Raw genomic sequence first — 21473 nt, 5'->3', positions numbered from 1 at the left:
TGGGGGCGGGAATCGGGGAGGGGGCGCCGACAGGGAACTGGGAGCTTTCTGTGGTGTCGTTCTCTCTTGGGCTTACCTGCCGTTAGAAGTGATGCCTTGGCATGGCTAACTAGTTGGATGGAATGCTCAAATGACCCAGCCCCTCACCTTGAGGAGAGGGGAGAAAGCAGAACTTCATCTCTGATGTGAGAACTGACATCTGTGTCCCTTTCAGCAGAGGCTCTTTGCCTTTTGGCTCTGTATGGGGTGCTTTGGACATATCGGGGCTTCCGTTTGCAGGGTGGGCAGTGGTTCTCTATCCCCATGTGGAAAACCATGAATGTCAGGGTCTGCTGGGACCCTAGGGGGAGCATGGGTCCCCTCACCATCTTAGAGCTGGATACAGGAGGTCCAGAGAGAGGAGCAAACTTGTTCTCGTTGACCAACTGAGTCAGAGGAGGTCAGAGCCGAAGCCCAGGCTCATGTGTCTCAGGCTCTCTGTGTGTCCCAACTGCCACTTCGAATGTCCTCTGGGAATATTTACATTTGACACGAGCATTGGTATGGTGGGCTTTAAATCTGTCATCTTGCTCTGTGCCATGTTTTTTTTTGTGGGGGGGAGTGGCTTGTACCTGTTTAATCTGCTTGACTTTGCATTACGTGTTTTTGATGATGTATGGCTAATTAGCTGTATCCGGTATATGTGACTAGTTTGCATTCTGATTCCTTCCATTATCGATTAGAGTTTTTTCTTGTGTCTTGATGTGGGCATTCATTGCAATGAACTTTCCCCTTAGAACTTCTTTTGCTGCATCTTGTATTTCCAGTTTCATTTGTCTCGAGGTTACTGAAGTTGTGGTTACTGACGTCTGTCTTTAGCTTTTCTTATTTATATTGTCATTGTGAGAGTTGATCTTGTATCAAAAGCTGTTGTATTTTGATAGGTCAGGATTAATTAGAAGTACTTTAATAAATCCTTGCAAGGAACAACAATTTCAGAAAAGTGCAAATAAGTAGAAATAATTCTGATGATCAATTAATTGCAGGTAATTTTTGACACATAGTGTGGTTATTTTTATGAGAAAATTAGAGTACCGTTTCTCATGAAGGTTGTTGGAGCCAAAGTGGTGACCAATGCCCGCAGTCCTGGGGCCCGGTGCTATGGGTTTGTCACCATGTCAACATCTGATGAGGCCACAAAGTGTATCAGCCATCTCCACAGAACTGAACTTCATGGAAGGATGATCTCTGTTGAGAAGGTAAGGCCGTCCTTGCTGCTGGAACTTGCAGGATTCACAGGCCAGAAGACCTGGTCCCTGAGCCATTTCTATCTATGTTGTGTTTTAGGCCAAAAACGAACCTTCTGGGAAAAAGCTGTCTGACAGAAAAGAGTGCGAAGTGAAGAAGGAAAAATTGTCTAGTGTTGACAGACATCATTCAGTGGAGATCAAAGTTGAAAAGTAAGGTGCTTTTTAAAAACCTTTCTTTTGGGAGGACGGCAGGTGGCAGCCGCTGGGTCACCAGCTCCTCATTTAAATCTCAGGTGGTTTTGCATCTTAATATTCATGTTCAAATCACTGAGCCAGCGATTTGCTGTGATAAAGAATCCGCCTGCCAATGCAGGAGATGTGGGTTCGATCCCTGGGTCAGGAAGATCCCCTGGAGGAGGAAGTAACAAACCACTCCAGTATTCTTGCTTGGAAATTCCCATGGACGCAGGAGCCTGGCAGGCTACATGCAGTTCATGGGGTTGCAGAGTCAGACACGATTGAGCACAGCATAGAGATTTATGTTCAAACAAGTTAGTTATCTGTTGAAACAGATAACAGACTAAAAGACCTTTTGGCAAGGCAAATTTGAACTGAGTGGGTCCACTTACACGGGGAGCTTTTTCAGGAGTAAACAACGACAGCACTGTGGGGCCAGAGTTGATTGAAACTGCAAATGTGGAACCATGTGGATAGGAAGGGCTGATTATGAAGTTATAAGTTGATTTGGACTATGTGATAGATCAGCACCCCAAACCCCACATTGTTCAAGAGTCCATTCTTGACATTCTGAGCTGTTGCACGGCCTTCCAAACCTTGAAATCTTTCCTGATCCACATTGATTTTTGTGCATTTCTTGTATTTTATCACAGTAACTACAGAAGCCCAGCTTTGCAAAGCCAGTGTTACCCAAAGGAGTATACCCTGATTTCATATTGAGATGAGTAACCAAAAGCTCCTAGTTCACCTAGCATCTGACATATAGTGTATATTTTTTTTCTTTTCAAAATTTAAAATATCCCAGAGCACTTGTGAGTTGACCCATCCTGGTGTACCTTGAACTATAGTTTGGGAACTGCATGTCTGAGGTACTATTTTTATAAAGGAGGTGATCTGCATCTTTAATCAAGATGAAAACAAGGACAGATCTTTCAAAGCAGGCATTCCCTGTTGATACTTTTATCAAAACAGTAAGTAGGCTTATGTCTTTTGAGGAGGTAGACTGTTGACGTGCCTGACAGGGTGCCTTTCTTAGAAGGTAGAGTATCTGCCGTGAGTTTGTATTGGCAGCACAATTTATGCTCATTTCTAGGTCCACTTACACTCTAAAAGTTGAATCCTTTGCTGAGAATGTCAGTCTTCTATAATTCTATTCTCCTTTTTTTTTTGATGTAAGAACATTTATGGTTAAGTAAACATGCTTAGGGGCAAAATTATATTCATAAGTTAAACTTAGTTTTTAAGGATGTTCTTGTTGATCTTTATTGGAAATGAAATAGCCAAATTGGAATTCATAAACCCTGGAGAAATGCATGTCAGGTGAGCCTTTTTATATTAGGGGTGAGATGGTAATTTTATCGGCAACTTCTCCGAAGAGACACGTCCTGTCAGAGGTTCTGGAAACCAATTCTGGTAGAACACGGGAAGCCACGGGGGCAAGGAAGGGAGTGCAGGCCCCCTTAGTGAGCCCTTGTCAGGCGGATTCCGCAACCAGTGGAATGATGCTGTGAGGCCTGTGCTCTGCGTGGAAGGAGGCGCAGCTGGGAAAGGAGTGGAATGGGCCTGTGGCAAGCAGGGGCTCTTCAACTGGTTGACAAGCTTAAGTTGTTTGAAACCAGACTGCTCTCACATAGGTGATCTAGGAGCATTTTATAATTTGACTTTAATCTTACTCTTTCTTCAGTGGACACCCTTGTTGACCTTTCGTTTTGAGAATTTCTAGGTTTGGAAATCAGCATAAGGGACATAGAGAAGCTTTTCTTGAAGAGGGTGCTGGTCTTGGATGAGTTTTTATGAAATTGCCATTTAGAAAGTGCACTCAGATGTCAAGTATAATATCACTACCCAGGGATGACACTTTTGGTGTATATATGCATCTAGTGTTTTAGAAATTGCTTTTTAGGAAATTCCTTGCTGGTCCAGTGGTTAGGACTCTTGTGTTTTTACCGCCAATGGCCCAGGTTTAGTCCCTAGCCAGGGAACGAAGATCCCACAAGACATACAGTGCAACCAAAAAAAAAAATAGAAGAAGGAAAGAAATCACTTAACTTTGTGATACTGAGAAGTCCCTTTGTGTCTAGGAGGTGGCATGTGAGTCTGGAACAAGTAGGAGGCATCTCCTTTCAAGATGTCTTTTAGGTCTCCTGGGAGGGAGAGGGTTCCCACACCGAGTGGAAGAAGCATGTCAAAGGCGTTTCCTGGGGACTTCTCTTGCAGTCACATAGTAACCAGGAAGCAATCTCTAGTCTGTCAGAGGAGAACCAGGTGAATAACAGGACTGTGGTGCAGCAGGCGAAAGGACCCACATCTGTGCAGTGTGTCTACACAGCTTGATGGGCAGAGCATGGGTTGGAAGGTGTGATAGGGCAGCACAAGGACCATCCTGCTGTGTCAGTCTTAAGGAGCTTAGAGCATCGCTGGAGGTCGTCATGGTTATAGGAACATGCATGTAAAGCCAGGAGAGGCGGAGCCACGTGATTCACAGTAAAGGCATCCGTGGTGGCTGTCTCAGGGTGCAGACTTGAGCTGTATCTATAGTGTTTTGTGTTTTAAAGGGAAAGTAGTACATTGCAAGCATTTAGAGTGAATGGTTCCAATTAAAGATGATAGCTTCATGCGTGAAGTTTAGGAGGAAGGAAGGGTGAGCTGAGGGGCGCCTAGGAGAGGACTCCTCGGGCCTCCCACACTCTGCCTGGTTGGTGAGAAGAGAGGGCAGGGGGTGCCTGTTAGCAGACCTCATGGGGCCTGGTTTTCCCAGCCTGGACCCTAGCATGCAGCGGGCATTCAGTAAGAGTGGACTGAGACGAACACCAGTAGAGGATGTGGGAGACTGTTTGAATGGCACTCGTGAGGTACTTGACTGCTTAGCAGGAGATTGCCTTCAGTTGAAACAGTACTAACGGCTTTCATGTTTGCTGGCACATCACATGGCGTTGAGCCTCCCCCGAGTGTGGTGGTCCAGGTGGGAACCGCTGCTTCAGCGGCGGCACCACCCATCCTTGTGCTGAACCTCCATTCGGTTTTACACTCTACTTATTGGGAAAAGTGTTTTTTTCCTACAAAAGATAAAAATAATATTCCACAAATACAAAAGGAAGCATTTGAAATTAGTCTTTAACAGGCTTTTCTATACAGTTGGGATGTTTCTATGTCTGCTTGTGGGTCTGTTGATGTCCTGGTGCATTTAGCATTTGGGGAAAACACCCTGTGAGCCTTCAGTGTCATCCAGCAGGTTTCTAGGTATAGCAGGGAACTTCAGTGGGAAGGGGCTGTATCTGAAGAGGGTATTATATCTTTCCCATGGTTTTCAAATAATTCTGCCCCTTTGACTGCCAGCGGACAGGTTTGCTGTGTGAAAGAATGACCTGCTCCTGTGGGACTCTCAGGAGTTCAGGTGTGGTAACTTTGTTTCTTTGTACACAGAACCATCATTAAGAAGGAAGAGAAGATGGAGAAAAAGGAGGAAAAAGAGCCTGAAGACATTAAAAAGGAAGAGAAAGATGAAAATGAGCTGAAATCAGGACCTGAAAATCGGTCCAGAGTCACGAAATCAGGTGATGAGTGTTATGTGTTGACAAGACGGGAAGAGATGGCAAGGGTGGTGAGTGGGCGTGTGGAGCGAGGGCCTAGCAGGTGCCCTTTGCTGAGCTGAGTTGAGTACAGGAAGTGCTGAGAGCACCAGAGCCTCGGCGATGAAGTGGCTGAAGGGAGCTTGTCTGCAGCATCAGAGACCCAGAGCTTTCCTGGTCAGGGTCTGTGTTGATCGGTGGCTCAGTGACCTGGGTATTTGCTTTTCCTGAGTCTCTGGCAGAATAAAGTGTGGGATTTGCGAGAGCCAGGTGCCCTGGGTTCATGTGACTGATTCCGTGAGATTCTGCTCTTCTGTCATCAAGTTTTTCCTGCATTTATGTTAACACTAGATATAGTTGTTTTTTTTTTTTAAAAAGGGAAAAATAGAAAGCAGAAGTCTCAGGATGTACACCCATTGCACCATTGCAGCAGCCACACGTGGGGCACTTCACCTCTGTTGTCATTTTATCAACGTTGATTGTGCTCTGACCTTCAGGTTTGCATGAGTCCACAGAGCACTTTGTTGAAAAAATAAAACCAACATGTGCACTCTCCCCCTCCCCACCCCCCCAATAAAACAAACAAAACCCAGCCATCTGGAGCCTGGGAATTTGATACAGCACATTACAAGTTACATCTCAAGTGTTTGGGATAATTTGCCAGCAGTTTCAAGACAGGCTTGTTTTTTAAGATGTTCCTCAAGTATTGTAAATGTCCCTAAATCAGTAATTGTTGGGGTGGTTAGAGCCTGCTAATTGTGTTGTTGAGAGAAAATCAGTTTGGAAGCCTTCATTGTGGGAGATGAATGAGGGGAGCTCACCCATCTGGCAGGGCGCATGAGCCTGCGGGCAGCATCTGACTTGGAATATGGGGGCCTGGGTTGTGCAGAGCTCCCCAAGATGTGTGGGCGGAACACACGTCCGATTGGGTTCACCTTGAAGCTGCTGGGGTTTAGTGTGGGGGTGAAGGAAGCCCGCAGGTGGCAAATGTTTGCACCCATATTGCAGAATGCACTTTGATCCTCATTTATGCCGTAAGATTCGAACAGATCCCCCCAGATGAGTAAAGGCCAGTCGGGGGACACCAGCCACTTCACACCCAATGTTGCCATGTCAGCAGTGCTTTTTATCACATCGGAGAGGCGAGTAGGGGCACCAAGGCTCCAGAGCTTAGCAGCAGTCCGTGGAAGGCGTGTCCAGAGCCCCCCAGTCAGCCTGGGGCCCACCTGTGGTCGGGGAGGGAGGGTGTCGACATGTGTTCATAGACGGTGTGTTTTTTCCTGAAGGAAGCAGAGGAATGGAACGAACTGTTGTGATGGATAAATCCAAAGGGGAGCCTGTCATCAGTGTGAAAACCACAAGCAGGTCAAAGGAGAGAGTGAGTATTGCCCCTGCCTTCTCGAGTCCCGCCGGTTCCAGTGACGGTTTAACAACCACATTGATTTGTGTTACGAGAACAGCATTGTTTCACCCTTGAAATGTTAAGGTTCTTTGAAGTACTTAGGAGACATGTTGCTATTAATAACTAGACTGTGCACAGACATGGATTAGGTTCTGAAACTTACTCTGAAACAATCCTTAACTATGTTTGTAGCCCATAAACAAGTTGACCCTTTGCCAGTCCTGTTATTCTATACCATCTTCCAGGAGAGCTGATTCATGAACTGGATAGAATGGGCAAGGCCTAGGGCTTGTCAGGCTGGAAGGCAGGTTCTGCTCACTTTCTGTAGCTGTTTTTCTAGTTTTTAATTAAATTAACCAAAAAGACAAGTTGAGCCCACCTGCCTCTCTTCCATGATCAGAGAGTGAGCTTCGTTGCCTATGTGGCCTGCAACCACAGGACAAGCTGATTGCTTCTTCTTTTACTTTTTCTACTCTGGCAGACTGAACCCTTTGCTTCCCAGCTGAAGGTTCTAACTAAAACATTAGCGAGGAGAGCAGTGCCCTTTTAGTGAATACAGAGCTAGCAGTGTTCACCCAAGAGCACTTTATGATGTTGAGGCTTAATTTTGAAATGAGCACTTGGGGTCCATAAAGCGGCAGTTCCCAATGCTGTGTTCCCCTGAGGAGAATCATACAGAGAAAAACCAAGGAAGGCCAATAATCTCACCAGCCAGATAACTCTGATGTTAAACAAATAAAAATGTAAACTTGATGAGAAATACAACTAGTACAGAAAGAGAAGAGGTAAGCAAAGCGGAAGCCTCCACTCTGCATGGGCCCCTCTCAGCGGCCAGTGCACCTGCCACTTGCATATCTACACGCACAGCACCATGGGGCCTGGGCCTCCTGGGACTTGCTGTGCACGTCGGTGCTGTCTTGTGAAGCTTTATATATGAGACAAAAAGGTCGGCTTTAAAGTTCAAATTTCGAAGTGATTATAGATTCATAGGAAGTTGTCAGAGATAGCACAGAGGTCCCAAGAACCTGCCGGGTGGCTCGGTCCCAGTTAACTGTGGAGGTGGGGCAGCACCAGGACACTTTGTCAGCAGTGTAGACTTGAGTCCTGCCACTTGAGTCCACGTGCACACCTGGTCCCTCAGTACAGAGGTCTCCTCCTAGACACCCCTGTAACGTTGCCCACCCCGCCAGTCCATCCCCAACGCTGGAAGCCTGTGAGCGGTTTTTTTTGTCACCAGCATGGTGTCCTGAAAATGTGTGTATGAAATCATACAACCATGACCTTGAGATTGGTCTTTGCCCTCAGCATAGTATCCCTGAAATCCATCCAGGTGTGTGTGTGGGGGGGTGTCCTTTTCCTGGTAAAGCTTTACTACTGAGCTGTGGGTGTACCGTGGTCATTTTGACCAAGCCCCCTGCTGATGGACACTGGGCTGTCTCCACGTCCCCTCTGGACGCAGCATTTGTGGGTATGCCATTTGTCAGGGCAGGTCCAGAGCTGCAGACACATTGTTTGTTGTGGTTGATGCTCATTGAGTGCCCTTCAGAAAGGTTATGGAGGACACTGGCATGTGCCAGGCCACTAAAAAGTGCCTAGGGCAGGCTGTGGACCCGGGAACCCAATGTGAGACACACACCTCTCCCCTCGCCACTGCCACGCCATCCTCCCCAGCAGATGACATCTGTACCTCAGGATGTAAGCCGTCTGTCCTTCCCTTCTCCAACCTGCAGTGTGTGCTCAGACTCCCAATTCTGCCCTCCTTGCAGATCATTGCGGTGTTTGGGGTTGTGAACCTGTCCTTGTAATGAGCGTGGACAGGTCTCCTCTGTATCCCCTCCTTTTTTTTCTCTCTTCAGTAAAATGTTTGGTTATGACCTTTCACTTTCTTTCTTTTGGATTGCTTTGTTTTTCGTTGATATTTTGCCCGTCTGTGAGCTAGTTAAGAAAAGAATGCTGAGGAGCTTTTTAAAGAACGTATCCCAGGCTCCTTCCCTGGGAATTGTGAGGCAGTGGGTCCACAGGAGGCCCTGGGTTCTGAGTTACACAAAACCCTCCAGGAGAGGCTGGCTTGTGGCCAGTGTGGGAGCCCCAGCCTTGGAGAGCCTCAGAATGGAAGTCATTTGTCAGTGTTTCTTACCTTCTCCCAGAAATGGAAGAGCACAGAAGTGCTCACAGTACTCTGCTTTATCTGGAGTGCTGGTTTACACTTGTGGGCCTTTGGCTTGCTCTGTATGGAGACCTCCTGCCTGAGCCCTGAACCAGCAGTCGAGGGGTGACCCCACCGAGCAGAGGGATTGCTGCGGTGGCTTGTGCGCCTGCCCTGTGCCTCTGGGGAGCCTGGTTTTGCTGTAGATAATGCAGAGCGCTTGGCTCTGCGATTTCAGAGAAACTGCTTGCTGAGGTTTTACTCTACCCCTTCTCTTTCATTAATGCCCTTTGCAAGATTTGAAAGCAAGGCTGTAGCATCAAAACTCACACAGTGAGGCAACCTGTGCTGGGGCCTCCCTGTAAACCCCAGGGGACCCAAGGTTCTTAGTCTAGTCCAGACATGCTAATTCCACTTGCCTCCTATGTTTGTCATCATCATTTTCCTGATGCCAATAAGCCAATTTTGGTCAACAGAGCTCAAAGAGTCAGGATCGCAAGTCGGAAAGCAAGGAGAAGAGAGACATTCTGTCGTTTGATAAAATCAAAGAACAGAGGGAGCGAGAGCGCCAGAGGCAGCGGGAGCGGGAGATCCGAGAGACAGAGAGGCGGCGGTGAGTGGGGTCTCTTCTCGGGGGGGATTGCCCTTCCTCCCAAGCCAGTAGCCTGGGCTTGCTGGCTTCCTGCTGTCCATGCTGCACCCACCCACCCCACGACGTAGTCGTCCCAGCACAGTCGTCCAAGCCTGTTTCTGCTCAGCAGCATCTCCTGGCTGAAGTTGTGCCCTGGCCCAGGTAGCACGCATACCCAGGCCACCTGTGGCTTTGACAGAGGAGGGTCTCTGGGGTTGAGACCTCAGTTTTCCTCACCAAACTGGATCAACAGCTTCTCCAGTTTGTGCCCTTGATGTAGAGCCTTCCCTGGTGCCCTGGGAGCGAGTGAGGAGAGCAGGGGGGCTTCCCCAGCTCCTTTGCCAGCTCCTATGTGCGGTGGCTGAGAGGCAAGACCTGTGGTTCCTTCACTGGTGCCTGGCTTTTCCTGTCCCCACACCATCTTAAGTCCCTTTCAAAATGCCACGTGTTGAACGTACACCCTCGGAGAAGGAAAGGGTGACAAAAAGGAGCATGAGTTGCCTCTCAAGGAGAGTGGCTGTCATCCGTGTCTCCAGGGTTTTATCTGCTCAGGAACTTCAGGGTAGCGGTTATCCTTTGCTTTCTTTGCTTTTCTGCCGTTTACCTGTGGTTTCATTCTGGTGCTCTTTGAGCAGGTCCTCCTGGTCTGGACATGAGGCTCTGTGTCCACTCGCCATCATCCCTCCCTCCCAGCTCACCCTGGTTTTGCTAGTTAGAGAAGGGGAAAGGATGAAGTTTGGGGTTTCTGGATGATCAGAGCAGTTCAAGGGGTGGGTTGGAGCCTGTGAGGGGGCAGCCAGGTCACATCCAGGAGCTTGATGTGTCCAGGCTCCCTCCGAGGACCTCGGTGCCCAGGCGCCACCATGTGGGAAAGTCAGGGTGGCCTTCCTGTGTCTGCAGAGAGCGTGAGCAGCGGGAGCGGGAACAGCGCCTGGAGGCCTTCCACGAGGGCAAGGAGAAGGCGCGGCTGGAGCGGGAACGCGAGCAGCTTGACCGCCAGTGGCAGCGCCTGGAGCGGGAGCGCCTGGAGCGTGAACGGCTGGAGCGGGAGCGGGAGCGCGTGGAGCGGGAGCGCCGGCGTGAGCAGGAACGTATCCAGCGGGAGCGTGAGGAGCTGCGGCACCAGCAGGAGCAGCTACGCTATGAGCAGGAGCGGCGGTCGGTGGTCAGGAGGCCCTACGACATTGGGCGGTAAGGCCACAGCCAGAGCGGGGTGTGGCTGCGTCCACCTTGGTGTGGGGAGTTGGGAGTGCTGAAGATGGACACCTGGGCAGAGCTTGTAGCTGCCGCCTCCACAGCTAGTAGAGTATCTCCAGAGCTGCCACTTGCTGGAGGCTTGGTGATGCTCTTGCCTTGGCAGTCCTTTCATCGGCGCAGTGGTTCCTAGGGGAGCTTGACACTGTCTAGTGGGGAGGAGACAGGCAGGCATGCGTTAGGCCGTGTTCCCTGCCATCTCCTTCAGGCTCACATGTCCTCCCTGGAGTGAGAGTCACAGAGACGGTGCTGTGGAAAAGCAGGTTGCCTTCTTCTAAGAAAGGAGGTTTCTCTCTCTCCGCCTTCTCTGAGCTGCTTAACTGACGGTCTCCCATCACCCCACCACCTTTGAGCCTAATTTTCTAGTAAAAATCAGGAAGAAGATAATTGGAGACCATCCCAAGTTGTGTGTAGTTCGCTGTCACCCGATCTAATTCCCTTTGCTTCTGAAAAGCGCGGAGAGAAGTTCAGATTACCATAGATGACGAGTTGGAAATGTGGTAACTCAGAACGTTGTTTCTGGAGAATCAAATATTTCATTTTACTTGCATTTGAGCTCTTGTGGGGATCAAGGTATTAACAGCCTTGTGATACAATTAGTTCACACAGTGGTTCTTCTTTCAGGACTGTCAAATGAGAATGCCAGGGTGCCTTTTGGTAGTTTGGGGTTTTTAATATATCAAATCAAAGCGATAATGACTGAATGTTTAGAGATTAGCCCTGCAGGACATTTTAAATGATACTGTATATGGAGAGAGCATTGCACTTCCACCCTCTTATTTTTTCCCCTCATTCTCTCTCATAAGTGAAATTTGCATCTTTTTTAAAATGAAAAACAGGCGAGATGACACCGGTTGGCCAGAAGGAAAGCGCATGGCCATGGAGGACAGGTACCGCCCAGACTTCCCTCGGCCTGATCACCGTTTCCACCACTTCGACCACCGTGACCGGGGCCGGTACCAGGAGCACGGAGCTGACAGGTCAGTGCCCCACCCCTCTCCAGCAGGGCTGGGTCTCCATCTCTTCTCGTGCTGGAGGTTCCTAGTGACTGCCATACGAGGGATTTAGAGACAGACCTTGAGCAGGATGTGGGAATCGGTGGTCCCTTAGGGTATTTTCGCTTTGACTATGGGGAAGGCCTCATGGTGTGTGTTTCATGCACTGTCCTCTTACGATACACGGTTCCCAGGCTCTGGGTTGCATAGCTCCCTGGGGTCTCCCTGGCCACTCTTCCTTCTTGTCCCTCCCCTGGCAGGAGCTGCACTGGAGCACAGGTCTTTGAGGAGGGGAGGGCATGGCCCAGCCTCCTTGTTCTCACAGATAAGGAAGTGGTTTAGAGAAAGGCCGTGACCCACTGGAGCCATCTGCAGGGGTCACTGACCCGCATGGGGCCCGAGCCAGCCTACACCAAGGGGGCTGACTATAGGATGTGGCAGTGGCCCTCTCAGGCCTGCTTTGTGTTTTAAGGGTCTGGGGGTGTAATTTTTTTTTGTCAGTGCCTGTTTAACGAAGACTATCTCATTTATTAAAAAGGCAGCCCCTGGTTTTCCAATTTAAGCATTCTCTCTTTAAGTTTCTCATTGCGCTCCCCCAGGCTGCATATCCTTGAGCCATTTCACTGCTCATTAGCTCCTCCATGAGGGAAGGGAGATGGGGGTGAAGACAGGCTGAGACACCACTCATTTATTTAATCATGGCCGGACTTGGTTTCTGATGTGTTAGTCACATGGGTCAGATCATACCAGAGGCTAAGACCACGAAGGCTATCTTATTACCCAGTTTGTCACCAGGCCACAGATTAATTTGGCATTGGCTTCATGGGTTGGGTCTCTACTTCTGAGACCCCTGTGAAGGATTTTAGTTCAGTAAAACCTTCCTCCCCACTTTCTTAGGCTCTGACTTCACTCCTACCCCCAGGGAGCTGTCAGCCAGCTCTTTTTTCAGGCCTGTCCATCAATTAATTGTTCTCATGCGGTGAAAGAGGATAAGTACCCCAGTTGTTGGACTCTTCCGTGTGGTCTGCAGCAGTGTCCGAGAGAGCCGTCAGCTGCCACTGGAATGAGATACTTCTGTTTTGCAGGAGGGAAGGTTCAAGGTCAGTGATGGGAGAGCGAGATGGGCAGGTGAGTAAAAGCCAGACCTCAGGCTGGGAGTGTGGCTGCTTCTGTGCAGTGGGCAGACGTGGACATTATATATATAGGGCTTGTTCTTCATCTTATTCAATAGGAAGTGAATAAAGAGGATTGATTGTCTGCTTATGTAGCGTGCCTTCCAGTCTAGACACGTGGGACCTCCCAAACGGGGGCTTAGCAGCCTGCTGGGGTCATTTAGCCTGTGTTTTAGGGCATCCCTGTCAGGTACTAGGGTGGTTGCCTCTGTCTGAGGGTCTGTGGGTGCCCTAGGGTGTCAGCTCAGAGGAGAGCAGATGCCACCCCCACAAGACAGGTGGGGGCAGCATCAGAGTCGTGGCTGTTTAAATGGGGTCGGGAGGCGGAGGGGGTGGTGAAAGAATATATAGCCTCCCTTGCTCCCAACATGTGCTGACTTGCAGAGCACTGACTTGTTTGGCCAGGGGTGTTGAACCACTCCCAGCAGCACTGCTGGCTTCCAGGCCTCCACAGTACTGAGCTAGGGGTCTGAGGGCGCTGGCCTGCCCTAGTGGTGTAGGGGAAGCTTCCTGTCACCAGCAAGGAGCAGGTGTTGGTCATCTTCAGGGAAGACGGGTCTGAGTGATGCCTTGGTGGACCCAGATTCTGGGACTGTCCTTGCTCACAGGGCCAGGGGGCCCTCTGCTGGTCCTTCATGTGCATCAGTGATGGAGCTTTAGGGGTGCTCGGGGTTCTCAAGTGAGGAAGGGATCAAGAAGTGTCAGAAGGGGCCTGGGCATGGCCTCTTGGGTGGCAGGGTCTTCAGGTTGACCAAACCCAGAGGGTGGGCCTGCCACAGGCCTATCCAGGAACGGTGAGGCTGGAGTCGCCCTGTCCCTCTTGCGCCTTCCAGCACTACTCAGACGAGCGCCACAGCCATGGAGGACCACCAGAGCGCCACGCCCGCGACTCCCGAGACGGCTGGGGCGGCTACGGCTCCGACAAGAGGATGAGCGAGGGCCGGGGGCCGCCACCTCCACCCAGGTTAGCGGGCAGGCCACGCCAAGCCTCCCTGGGGGCATCACTGCCCTCACTTGGTCCCAGCTTGGCTTCTGTGCGAGGGATCCAGGTGTATGTGCCCACCAGCTCACCTGGAACAGGGTCAGCTCTAGGGGTGATAGTCCCTATTGCAGGCCCCGGCTGCTGAAGCAGGTAGCCCTGAGGCTGTCTGAGGCTTGTCCCCTGTCAGTAGTAGAGAAGCTTCACTCGGCCCTGTGCTGCAGAGTTGTCTAGGTGTCTTGTCAGGCTGGTGACACAATCACCAGAAGTCTCTGCCACATCTCTAGGGGTGTTTCGGATATTGATCAAAGACTAGGGTGCCAGTTGGATAGATAGTGACCTGCTTAACGCCGAGTTCTCTCAGGTTGTTCAGCCACTGTGTCTTCAGTGTACAGGGGTGAGCTCATGCTCTGGCAGCAGGCTGTGTGGAGCTTTGTCACTGTGGGACCGGGTGGCTGTCATACACAGCCTGGGACCAGGTGGCTACACCTGCACATGGGGACTGGGTTTGGATTGTCAGCTCCCAGGGTTTCTGTCTGAAACAGCTGTTTCAAGATACACTGTGCAGTTCGTTGTCGACAGTGCACAGTTGGATGGCTTTCAGTTGATCCATGGATCCATGCATCCATCCCGCAACCCATTTCAGAGCATTTACATCACCCCCAAAAAAAGCCCCCATAAGCAGACCCTCCCCATCTCCCTGGCAACCACTAACCCACTTTCCCTCTCTTTGGACTGGCCTGTGCTGGACGTTTCCCATCAGTAGAATCACACACTGTCTGTCTGTGTCTGCTTCTCTCAGTGAGCAACATGTCCTCAAGGTGCATTCGTGTTGGAGAGAATCTCAGGGCTTTTCTCCTTTTCCAGGCTGATGAATCTCCCAGTGTATGGAGGGACCACATTTTTTGTATTTGTTCATGAATTAGTTAATGGACACTTTGGTGGTCTCCACTTTGGGGTGGTTAGTGTACAAGTTTTTGTGTAAATGCAGGTTTACCGGTCTCAGACACCTTGGAGTGGAATCGCTGGGTCACATGGCCGTTCTACATTTAATGTTTCAAGGGACCACTGTGCTATTTTCCAGTGTGGCTGCACTGTTTCACATTCCCAGAAGCCCGGTGTGAGGATCCCTGTGTCTGCATGTCCTCACCTGCACTTGGCACCATCGTCTGTCTTTTTAATAGTAGCCATCCTGACTGGTGAGGTGGTTGTGACGTTAGCTGTGCTGAAGACCTACTCATGTGCTTATTGGCCACATGTGTTTGTCTGGGGAAGTGTCTCTTCCCGTTCTTTGCCAGGAGGGCACAACCCCCCAGCCACAGCCACAGCCTCTCCCTGGAGGCATAGTGGGACCTTTGTGTGTCTGCCTTTTGTTTTGGCAAAGGGGTGGCCGTGACTGGTCGGAGCACAACCAGAGGCTAGAGGAACATCAGGAGCGCACCTGGCCGGGCACAGTGGATGCAGACACAGCAGGCCGGGAGCACTCGCGGTGGCAAGGTATGGGCTGACCCCCGCCTGCAGGTCTGGTAGGGCTTCTGGGCAGGGGCGGCCAGGGTTCCCCCAGCTTTCCCAGGGCTTCTGAGAAGGGAGTGTTAGACTCTTCCTTCCCTTCCAGGTGGTGAGAGGGGCCTGTCTGGACCCTCGGGCCCCGGGCACATGGCAGATCGGGGCGGAATATCGGGGTAAGTTTTGTCTGCCCGTAAAATAGATTTCTTCTCGCTCTTCAGTTCCTCTCACTTTCTGCATCCTTGATCAGCTTTCTGGTTGAGTGTTTTGAAAACACTCCCATAGCGGCCCTTGACAACTTTTGCAACTAACAGTCCTCCCCAGAAGGCAACCTGTGGTTGTGAATTTTCTCCTCTGGAAAGAGCCAGGGGGCTCTGAGCCTGCTGCTGCGAGGTGACACGATGAGAACACACACGTGCCTTTGTTCCTAGGCGAGGCGGCTTTGCACACGGCGGGCACACCCAAGGTGATGTGGTGCCTGCCGGAGGCCTCGACAGCGATGGACTGGCTGGCCAGGACCGGGGCAACAGAGACCCCCACTTCACCCGCCACTACTAGACCCCACCCCTCCATGCGTCCTGGTAGGCGGACAGATGTACTGTTGAACTCTTAGCAGAGTTAACCTTGAACTTGTGGAATCTTTTAAGAAGCAAAAGCAAATCCTGCCACCGTGTTGTAGCTCAATCCAATGTGAATTCACTTTTTTTTTTTTTAATAAATGTGTTCTTGTTCTGCCATTTTTAAGACAAGGTTTCTGTTACTGAGGCATTCCATTTTCCATTAATAAAAGTTTATGGTTCTCACCTGTGTATATGTATCGGTGATTACAGAGCAGAGAACAGGGTCAGCCCTCAGTGGCATCACTGTCTGTCTGGAAAGCAAGAGGCTGGCTCACATTCCTGAATTCTCACAGCTCCTGTCCCCACCTTACAGAGAAGGAAACGGGTGCAGGGGTCACATTGCTCACCAGAGTCCTAGAGCCCTTAGGTGGCAGAGCTGGGAAGGAATTAGGAATTCTTCACCAATGGGGAGGGTGTTTGCATCCGGGGGCCCTGGGACCAGTCACTTTACCTGACAGTGCTGTGCGATTTGTGGGTCTGGCTGAGGGGCGGGGTTGGGCAACCCCTGCTTGGCATGAGCCCAGCGGTACTGGATCCACTCGTTTTCCTGGAAATGCAGGTTCATAGGTGAAATCTCATTTGTGATTATAAGTAGCAGTGATCTTCCTTAAGGGCTTCCCTGGCAACGTGGTGAGAAAGAATCTGCCTGCAATGCAGGAGACACAGGTTCGATCCCTGGGTCGGGAAGATCCCCTGGAGAAGGAAATGGCAACCCACTCCAGTATTCTTGCCTGGGAAATCCCATTGACAGAGGAGTCTGGCGGGCTACAGTCCATGGGATTGCAAAGAATTGGACATGACTTAGCACACTCACAGCAGCAATCTTCATTGAAAACCCCTGACGCCAAAGGGGTTGTTCACGATCTCCCAGCTCCATCCAGGCCCCTGCGATGTGACACCACGGCGAGGCGTGTCTCTGGAAGGATCACTGGCCCTGCCCTTCTCAGGGATGAGATGACCTGGTGGCTGTAAGGCTGACCCTGGGGCCCCTGTGCAGGGCTTGGGGGCAAGAGGGAGAGCTGCTTCTCTGAGTCCCAGCCCTGGACCTGTGTCGTCTGGACTGGCGAGTGAGGAGTTAACCTGTGTGCAGCCTGCTGGGAACATGATTCCCTCCTTCCCCTCCCCTTCCCCTGTTAACTAGGACAGCCACCCACTGGCCCCAGAACAATTGCCAATTCTGGAGTCCCCTGTGTTCCTGCTGGGTTGGTGAAGCAAGGGTTTAAAAGAGCAATCTGAAAACCCGACCCAGCTTGCCTTGATGCCCGCATATGAAAGTCAAGCCAGCGCTGGCCCTCCACTGTCTGTCTGTCTGGCGGTCCCTGTCTGGATTACCCAAACAAACACCTCCCTCACCACGGGGGCTTTTAGAGTCATTTTCCAATGACAAATGGACAGGATGCCATCTCCATGAGGCACTGGGGCCCAGTGTGGCATGTTTCCTCCTGTATGGAGAGCCTCATCTCACCCCACAAACTAGTCTGGAAACAAGGGTCCGGGGGGTTCGGAATTGGCCGGGAGGAGCCAGATTGGGCTCGGGATCTGGAGGTGACACCTGTTTACAGATCTTGTCACAAGGTAGGAGCAAGTCCTAAATTTCAGAACTGGTGCTCCCGAGGGGGCCCCAGGAAGTGTGGAGAGTGGGCCAGTATCACCCCGCAGCCTGTGAGGGAAGACGGGCCCTTTCCTCATTACCCAGGCCTAACACCAGGCTCCATTTTACTTGGATACACTACAGAATAGGTGATGTAAACATTTATTCTCTTCCAGTTACAGAGGCCAGGAGTCCAAAATCAAGGTGTCAGCACAGCTGGTTTCTTCTAAGGCCGTTGAGGGGGTTCTGTTACAGGCCCTTTCCCAGACTCCAATCCAGTCCAGTGAAAGTGAAAACTTTAGTCACTTAGTCATGTCCGAGTCTTGGCAACGCCATGTCCCCATCGACTGTAGCCCACCAGCCTCCTCTGTCCTTGGAATTCTCCAGGCAATACTGGAGTGGGTTACCATTCCCTTCTCTAGGGGATCTTCCTGACCGAAGGATCAAACCTGTGTCTCATGTTTCCTGAATTGGCAGACAGGTTCTTTACCATTAGTGCCAGCTGGGAAGCCCCCCCTGACTCTGGTGGTCGTCAGACTTTGATGGTCACTGGCAATCTTTGGCATCTTTTTTTCTTTAAGTCTTTATTGAATTGATTACAATACTGTTTTATGTATTTTTTGGTAAAAGGTCTTAGTTTATTCTCTCAAGAGAAATCTGCACAGTCACCACAGATACAGTCACTGCAGAATCTTTACTCCTTTTTTTGCCAGCACCAGCATCAGCCTTTGCAGTCCCCCTGACTTTCTTCATTCTGTTCTTGAGTTCCTTTGGCTGTTTTCTTGAGGTCTTTTCCTTCTCATTTAGGCCATGTTTTGTAAGCCTGTGTTTGGGCTCTTTCTTTGCGTAATGCAAGGAATCATAAATCATTCCAAAGCCAGCTGTCTTGCCACCAACAAAATGGATTCGCAATCCAAATATGAAGATGACATCTGGTGTGGTCTGGTACATTCTGGCCAGTTTTTCCCAAATTTCTGTTTCAGGTACTGTTGCCTTTCCAGGGTGAAGAACATCTATGACCATATCTTTGACATCTCTTAACTTGTAAATGTCTCTCTGCCTCCTTCACGCAGCTTTCTCCGGGTGTGTGTGTGTATGTATGTGTGCATGTGTGTCTGAATTCCCCTTTTTATAAGATCACAGTCATGTTGGATTAGCACCCACCCTAATAACCTCATTTTAATTTGATTACCTCTGTGGACATGAATTTGAGCAAACTCCAGGAGATAGTGAAGGACAGGAAAGTCTGGCGTGCTGTAGTGCGTGGGGTCAGACACAACTGAGCAACTGAACAACAACAACCTCTGTGCAGGTGTTGTCTTCAAGTATAGTCACATCCTAAGGTCCAAGGGGCCAGGACATCAACATGTGAATTTGGCAGGGAAAAGAGGTCACAGTTTTCAAAGATATACAGATTTTTCAGGAATGCAACTTCTGGGAAAATTGAGGAAAATGGCTTGTCATTTAGTCCAGAACCTTACAAAGAGTTGTTCACCGTTTCTGTGAACAGACCTGCAGGGTCTAAACATCCCCCCTGCTGCTTCTGCCTCAGATGAGCTGTCTCAATAGGCCCACGTGTCTGAGCACTTCATCCTGTGTTCAGTGTAACCAGGACTGGTGCCCCCGCATTCACAGGCTGAATTAGTATTTATCAGATATTATTGTCTTTTTATTTCTTCTGCTTATATCTGATAGAGTATCATATGGTTGGGCTGCTGTTTTGTTGTTGTTGTTTTAACTGTATGTGGTTAAGTCATAATGGGCTTCCCAGGTGGCACTAGTGGTAAAGAACCTGCCTGCCAATGCAGGAGACGCAAGAGACACGGGTTTGATTCCTTGGTCAGGAAGAGCCCCTGGAGAAGGAAGTGGCAACCCATGGTATTCTTGCCTGGAAAATCCCTTGGACAGAGGAGCCTGGCAGGCTACAGTCCATGGGGTTGCAAAGGGTCAGACACTGCTGAAGCGACGGAGCACACAAGTCATATTAGCTCTGATTTTTATTTCTGGAGACAAAAGGGAAGTGGAAGAAAAGACATGTTATAAAAAGAATCTACAGGGACTTCCCTGGCAGTCCAGTGGTTAAGATCCCATGCTTCAAATGGAGGGGGTGCACATTCTAACCCTGGATGGTGAACTAAGATCCAGCATGATGCACAGTGTGGCAAAAAAAAAAAAAGAGAATCTGGGACACTTAGGTTGTGTCCACCTCTTGGCTGCTGTCAGTCATGCTACTGTGAAGATGAGCGTGCCTGGATGTCTCTACACACCTGTTTTCTACTCCTGAATGTATACCTGGGAGTGAAATTCCTGGGTCCTATGGTAATTCTAGACATTTAACTTTTGAGGAACTGCCAGGCTGTTTTCCATTGAGGCTGCCCCATCTTAACGTTCCCACCAGCCCTGCACGAGAGTTCCAAATGTGTCTCCATCTTCACCACTTGTTTTCTGAATGTGTTTCTTGTTGTAAATAATAGCCATTCTAAGGACTTCCCTGGTGGCTCAGACGGTAAAGCATCTGTCTACAATGCAGGAGACCTGGGTTCGATCCCTGGGTCGGGAAGATCCGCTGGAGAAGGAAATGGCAATCCACTCCAGTACTATTGCCTGGAAAATCCCATGGACAGATGAGCCCGATAAGTTACAGTCCATGGGGTTGCAAAGAGTCGGACTTGACTGAGCGACTTCACTTTCACTTTCGGGCTTCCTTGGTGGCTTAGTGGTAAAGTATCTGCCTGCCAACGCAGGAGCCACAGAAGATGGGAATTCGATTCCTGGGTGGGGAAGATCCCCCTGGAGAAGGAAATGGGAACCCACTCCAGTATTCTTGCCTGGAGAATCCCATGGACAGAGGAGCCTGGCGGGCTACAGTCCAGTGGGGAGCTAAGAGTTGGACACAACTGAAGTGACTGACCACCACCACCAATGAGTGTGTTAGTAGTGTGGATAAGCAAATTGTGGTCCAGCCATACAGTGGAATGTTGTTGGTTGTTGTTTAGTCGCTCAGTTATATTCTTTTCCATTATGGTTTATCACAGGATATTGAATATAGTTTCCTGTACTATACAAGTAAGACCTTGTAGTTTATCCATCTTATATATACCAATTTGCTAATCCCAGATTCCCAATCCTTATAGATACATTCATGTCATGTTTTAGATTCCATATATGTGATATCATATGGTATTTTTGTTTTTGTCTGACTTATAATAATCTCTGCTGCTGCTGCTGCTAAGTCGCTCAGTCATGTCCGACTCCTAGCGACCCCATGGACTGCAGCCCACCAGACTCCCCTGTCCCTGCGATTCTCCAGGCAAGAACACTGGAATGGGTTGCCATTTCCTTCTCCAATGCATGAAAGTGAAAAGTGAAAGTGAAGTCGCTCAGTCGTGTCCGACTCCTAGCAACTCCATGGACTGCAGCCCACCAGGCTCCTCTGTCCATGGGATTTTCCAGGCAGGAGCACTGGAGTGGGCTGCCCTTGCCTTCTCCATAATAATCTCTAGGTCCACCTATATTGCTGCAAATGGCACCATTTCATTCTTTCACTGGCGTTATTCATTCTTTTTATGGCTGAGTAATATTCCATTGTATATAGGTACCCCATCTTTATCCATTCCTCTGTCGATGGACATTTAGATTGATTCTGTGTCATAGATACTGTAAATAGTGTTGCTATGAACACAGGTACATGTATAGGATGGCAAGATTTTTTAATTAAACTTTCTATATTTTATTGGGGTATAGCTGATTAACAATGTTTTTGATAGTTTCAGGTGAACAGCAAAAGGACGGAGCCATGCATGCATGCTAAGTCACTTCAGTTGTGTCTGACTCCGATTCTATAGACCATTGCCCACCGGGCTCTTCTGTCCATGGGATTTTCCAGGCAAGAATACTGGAGTGGGTTGCCATGCCCTCCTCCATTCTCCCCCAAACTCCTCTCCTATTCAGGCTGCCATATAACATTAAGCAGAGTTCCCTGTGCTATACAGTAGGTCTTTGTTGGTTATCCACTTTAAATATAGCAGTGTGCACCTGTCCTTGGGAAGGCAAATTTTTGTGTTACATATATTTTGCCACAATTAAAAAAAAATGCTTTAAAGGTCAGGGTTGGGACGGTTGGGTGTCATAGGAATGGCAAC

General features: G+C 49.6%; 1 protein-coding gene across 5 annotated transcripts in view; it reads left to right on the top strand.

The window, feature by feature from the left end:
* The window catches only part of SAFB2 (scaffold attachment factor B2), a 28539-nt gene extending 12616 nt beyond the window's left edge, over nt 1–15923 (top strand). The window contains exons 10-21 of one of the 5 annotated variants that reach the window (XM_018050906.1): nt 1089–1238; nt 1327–1439; nt 4890–5020; nt 6322–6413; nt 9060–9196; nt 10115–10405; nt 11308–11448; nt 12549–12591; nt 13469–13599; nt 14999–15111; nt 15230–15296; nt 15552–15923. In XM_018050906.1, the coding sequence (XP_017906395.1) occupies nt 1089–1238; nt 1327–1439; nt 4890–5020; nt 6322–6413; nt 9060–9196; nt 10115–10405; nt 11308–11448; nt 12549–12591; nt 13469–13599; nt 14999–15111; nt 15230–15296; nt 15552–15678 (1536 nt within the window). In that variant the 3' untranslated portion in view covers nt 15679–15923. The other 4 variants (XR_001918339.1, XM_018050908.1, XM_018050907.1 and 1 more) reach the window with 4 other exon arrangements.

This window comes from Capra hircus, chromosome 7 (assembly GCF_001704415.2).
Source record: "Capra hircus breed San Clemente chromosome 7, ASM170441v1, whole genome shotgun sequence".
Taxonomy (NCBI): domain Eukaryota; kingdom Metazoa; phylum Chordata; class Mammalia; order Artiodactyla; family Bovidae; genus Capra; species Capra hircus.
This window is presented reverse-complemented; position numbering and strand designations above follow the sequence as displayed.